Source organism: Histomonas meleagridis (genome assembly GCF_020186115.1).
Source record: "Histomonas meleagridis strain 2922-C6/04-10x chromosome Unknown contig_5, whole genome shotgun sequence".
NCBI classification, from domain to species: domain Eukaryota; phylum Parabasalia; order Tritrichomonadida; family Dientamoebidae; genus Histomonas; species Histomonas meleagridis.
The window spans coordinates 310,466-315,598 of record NW_027150892.1 but is presented as its reverse complement, the minus strand read 5'-3'; the positions used below and the strand labels follow the sequence as shown (position 1 = coordinate 315,598).

General features: G+C 28.3%; 1 protein-coding gene across 1 annotated transcript; it reads left to right on the top strand.

Moving 5' to 3' along the window:
• Positions 1 to 944: 944 nt before the first annotated feature.
• On the top strand, positions 945 to 3,263 carry GO595_006931 (uncharacterized protein; the record flags this gene model as incomplete). Its single annotated transcript, XM_067920339.1, has 1 exon — positions 945 to 3,263. One exon carries the CDS (start codon positions 945 to 947, stop codon positions 3,261 to 3,263), a length of 2,319 nt encoding a protein of 772 aa, XP_067772973.1.
• Positions 3,264 to 5,133: the final 1,870 nt, after the last annotated feature.

The window sequence follows — 5,133 nt, the reverse complement described above, 5'->3', positions numbered from 1 at the left end:
CTGATTTTGTCCCAATTAGCCGAATTTCTGGCTTCTGAGAAGCCTTTTTGATTGCTGGATACCATTTTGTTTTAATATTATCAAAAGATAATTTGTCAACAATTGAAAAACAAAGCATAATAATATCTGTGTTTGAAATAGAAAACAGATAATTTTCTATGAAATAATCGATACCATCGGTATCCCATGGAGTTGATGAATACACAGAATTATTGATTTTGATAAACCCCCTATAGCTATTAAAAAACTCTTGAACAAAACTTGGGACTTCACCATAAACATACATGTAAATCAATAGAGTTTTTCCTGAGGAATGATCATTCCGCCAAGAAAAAAAAGGCGGATTTCTTGAGGGCGCTTTTTCGTGGGCATTCAATTTCGACTTTTTTTGAAGAGGTGTGGACAATGATTCATACTAATGATGGTGATTCATAAAATTAAACGAATTGGAATCGAACAAGTAAATGAAGTTGCTTTATTTCTTCACTTAAATATTTTTGAATGGAGAAAATGTAAACAAAACATACAAATATGCAGTTGCAGGCGGGAACTTAGAGATCATTCATCGCGAAAGAAAAAGGTTTTAATGAAATCTTAGGGTCAATTCAAAAACATGTAAACTCTCATTACAACAACGCTTGAACATAAATAAACAAAAGTATGAAAGAAATTACAAAAATTCTTTTCAATTTTCAAATATGAAAATGGGAGTGTATTTGTTTTAACAACATAAAAAATGTGAACATAAGTTAAAAGTAAAAATAGAATTTTCAATTGATATTTAAAATACAAATTTTCTTTTGTAATCAAATGCATGTGCATTAGCTTAAAATAACATGTTGTTATTAATAATTCCAATGAAAATAGGAATATTCAAGTGTTTTGTTTCTTCGGCCACAAATAAATTGAATACAATTTTCGGTTTTTGACTTCACCAAATTTTAATGGAGAACGCATGTAATCAAATTTTACAGTTATGGGCACAAATGAGAGATAATTCAAACCCTGCTCTTGCACAAAATGCTTCTGGACAGTTTAGTCAAATTTTATCAAGTCCTGATTTAATTTATCCTTTGATATCAATAGTTGAAAATATTAAGGAAGAAGGCATACAATTATATGCTACAAATTTCATTTACATTTGGACTAAAAACCACTTTCTTGAAGCAGATAAAGAAAAATTGGCACAAATTTTACCAAAATATTTACAAATTGCTTGTACAATTCAAACTCCAAATTATCGTGAAAACATTTGTCAAGCAGCACTACTTATTGAAAGTCATATTAAATTATCACCACAACCATTTTTCGATTTAATGAATACATTTTTCCAAAGCCAAAATACAATAGGCACCGGCTTCTTTTTAGCGTCTCTTTTACTTCCATTATATGAAGAAATATTTATTACAATTCCAGATTTCTTTATTAAAGTATTATCTGTTGCAGCTCAACTTTTGTCAGCAGATACAACAGATACAATAAATAACGTATATAAATTTTTGATTACATTTTTTAGATTTCCAGATTTAGCCAAACAATTTTTTGATCAATTATCTTTTATTTCAGAAGGAATTCATAAGCGTTTCCAATATCTATTTAATGTCAATCAAAACCCAAATGAAATATCTATATTCTTCCGTATGATATGTCGAAGTATTAAATGTTTACCAGAATTTGTTCATACATTTTTAGTTGATTTATTCCAAGTCACTATTCCTCTTTTGCTTAATAATCAATTAGATCCTATGATTCGTATTTCTGCCTTTACAATTTTTGAATATGCTGCTGAATATGATGTCTCGTTACTTGCAGGAAACATTGAAGATTATATCAAACATTTCACTGAATTTTCTCTTGTTTTATGTCGAGAATCACCTGAAACTAATGAATATGAAGCGCCAGCCAATTTCTTTGAGCTTGTTTCAAACGAGCTTGATGAAGAAACGGTTATTTCACTTTTTGTGCCAATCATTGAAATGTTAACGAACTCCAACGATCCATTTTCATATTTAGTTTCTATTATGATTATTGATTCTATATTTGTTTCAATTGAAGCAGAAGTGTTAGATATTTTTGATATTTTCGAACAACTTGTTGGTAAATCATTAGTATCAGGGAATAAAGTCTTAATTGATAAATCATGTCAATTAATTGACAAATTTATATCAACTGATGAATCATTATCAGCACAAATCATAGATATATTTGAAGGATTTTTATTACAAGTTATACCTATCTCTGATAATGCAATAACAACATTAACAAATCTTTATGATAATTCATCAAAAGAACCGAAAAATATCGAACAGACCCTGTCAATTATCTATGAACAATTTAAATCATCAAGTGATCCATATCGCATCGAAATATTATGTCAATTAATAGCACAAATCGTTTTAACCATATCTGATATTCAACCACAATATTATCAAGCGATTCAACCATATTTGTCACAACTGATTAAAATGGGTGAATCATCATATGCAGTTGCAATCCAAACGTATTGTTCCTTTGCACATAGTAATCCATTATTATTACGTAATGATTTAGAATCATTATGTACAATCATATTTAATGGATTATCAAATCCTAATAATCATAATTTAATATTAAAATGTTCGACGTCATTACAAATATTAATCGAAAATTATACAATAACAATATCGCCATTTATTAATCAATTTTTAAGTCGTTATATCCAATTATTTAATGAGGAAACACCAGATTTCTCAGAAGGAAAAGATTTAGATGATAATGAACAATACAATGAATATTTGAAGGTTTTAGCAATTTATACTGAAATGAAAGGTCAAATATTATTAACAATAACAACGATCTTTAATTATTATATTGATCAATTCGCATCACAATATTTAGCAATTAAAAACCTTTTGCAAGTATCGATAACAAACGAAGAAATCAAAAATTATGCAATTCGTTCATTTTCCGAAGTAATTTCCGGGTTTAATAAAGCGAACATTGATTCGACTGAATTAATACAAATCTTTTTAAGTCAAATCAATGAAGTCGAATCAACAGAAGAACTTATAGATATATGGAATACAATGGTATTAATCATATCTAATTCCAACAAACAACTTTTACTTCAATGTGGAAATATTATTGTTGAACAAATTGTTATTGGACTTAAGTTAGAAAATCAATTTTATAAAGAGTCCAAAAAAAAGAATTTACTCAATCGTTATATAGTTACACCTTTAATGACGTCAATAATGCGATTTTTTTTTTTTTTTTGGTTATGATGGGAAACAATATGTCGAAACAATATTGGCGTTAGTATTAAACATTGCGAATACCAAAAGTAAATATTGTAAAGGTCCTTCGTATAGAACAATTTCATTTCTTTTAACGATATTTCCAGAATATAAAAACAATTTATTTGAAGTTGCATTAACACAAAACATTTTAATGATTAAATCTTCGTATACTGATAATAGATCATGTTCATTTGACTCTATAAATTATTTGCTAAATGTTGAGCCGAATTTAATTGTTCAATGTTTACAAGTAATTAATGAATCGTTAAATGAAGTTATTAATAATGAATCTCATTACCCAAACGGTATGATCGATTCTGCTGTAATGTTATGGTGTTCTATAGTTATGATATATCAATTACAACCACAAGAAAATGAATTCGATAATATTTTGCAATTATTAAATACTACATCAAATTGCATTAATGTCAAATTCATCGCAAAGTTTTTGAGATTCGCTTGTGAAAAGTGGCCAATGAAATTTAACGCCGAAAATATGTTCGAGTTCGCGGCGGGTTTCTTCGCGTCTGATGATTACGTAATTAGAGCGACGGACAAGCAAGATATGGACTTCTTGGCACAGTTCATTGTGAACGCGTCAATAATGGACTTTCAAAGATTTGGGTTTAATGAATATAGGATATCTATGATCCAAAAACATTTAGGAATTTATAAACAGTAATATAATATTATTAATGTGATTTGGTGCATAACGGTCGCTGCGTTCTGAATTGTTGATTTGGCTTTTTGTAAACTTTTTAAGCGTATTGTCAGAAAACGGTTTTGATACGATTTTGACATGAGCACACAAAAGTTGAATGACTTTTCATAGAAAGTTGGTTGTTTTTTGTCGTTTTCCCTTAAATTCCATTCAAATGTCAAGTCCTCACTTGTGAGCAAGTAAATGAAATCTTCTCATGTCACCTAATGCTTCATGTGCGTGTCTTGACATCCAAAAAAATTTCGATGAAAACTCACATTTCACATTGAACAACAGTTGTTACACACATTTTTAATGAAAAATTTGAGGTTATTTGGAAAAGCCAAATCCAATCCCAATATTGTAAACGCATATACCAAATCGATGAAATATGATGGGTATTCTCAATTGACGATAGTATTAATTCACATTGGCACTTTTATCCTCCTCGTAAATATCAGCAACAATGTTTTTATTCGAAATAAATATTATTTTAATTCTCTCACAGAAAATAAAACAACGAACATGCATGTGCATAACGAAAGCATACATCATATGCCTATTGATCTGATAAAACACATAAGAAGTCAAATATTTTCACCTAAAATTCAAACAGCAAACAACATAAATCATTTCTCACAATTGGTTTCATTCAACAATTCTCTTGATAACAATGCAATATGCTTTTGGCACATCATTCCTCCAAAATTAGTAATTTCATATTTTTATTATAAAATGACTGTAATCTTTCATATCTTACATAATAGATATCATTTTAATGAAAGTCTTAAATGTTGTTTTTCAATGAATTTCAACAATAATATTCTTAAAAATCTACCAAAGATATTCAATGCATTAATTACTTCTGTAAATGAAAACATAAATTTGCTCTTATTTATATTTTTTGTTTTTACTTTCTTTTCCAGAATTTATTTTAATCGAAAAAGCATTCATCAAAAAATCAAAGTTATTCCGATTTTAATGATTATATTTTTTGTTAATACAAAACAATCATATGACGAAGAGACAAAAACACTCACAATATCTGATTCCAATGATTATTCAAATGATTATATGAATGTTACAGAACGTGTTATAATTATTAATGTTGGGGAGCTTGAAAGTAATGCATTCAGAGAATGGCCTTTGTTAACA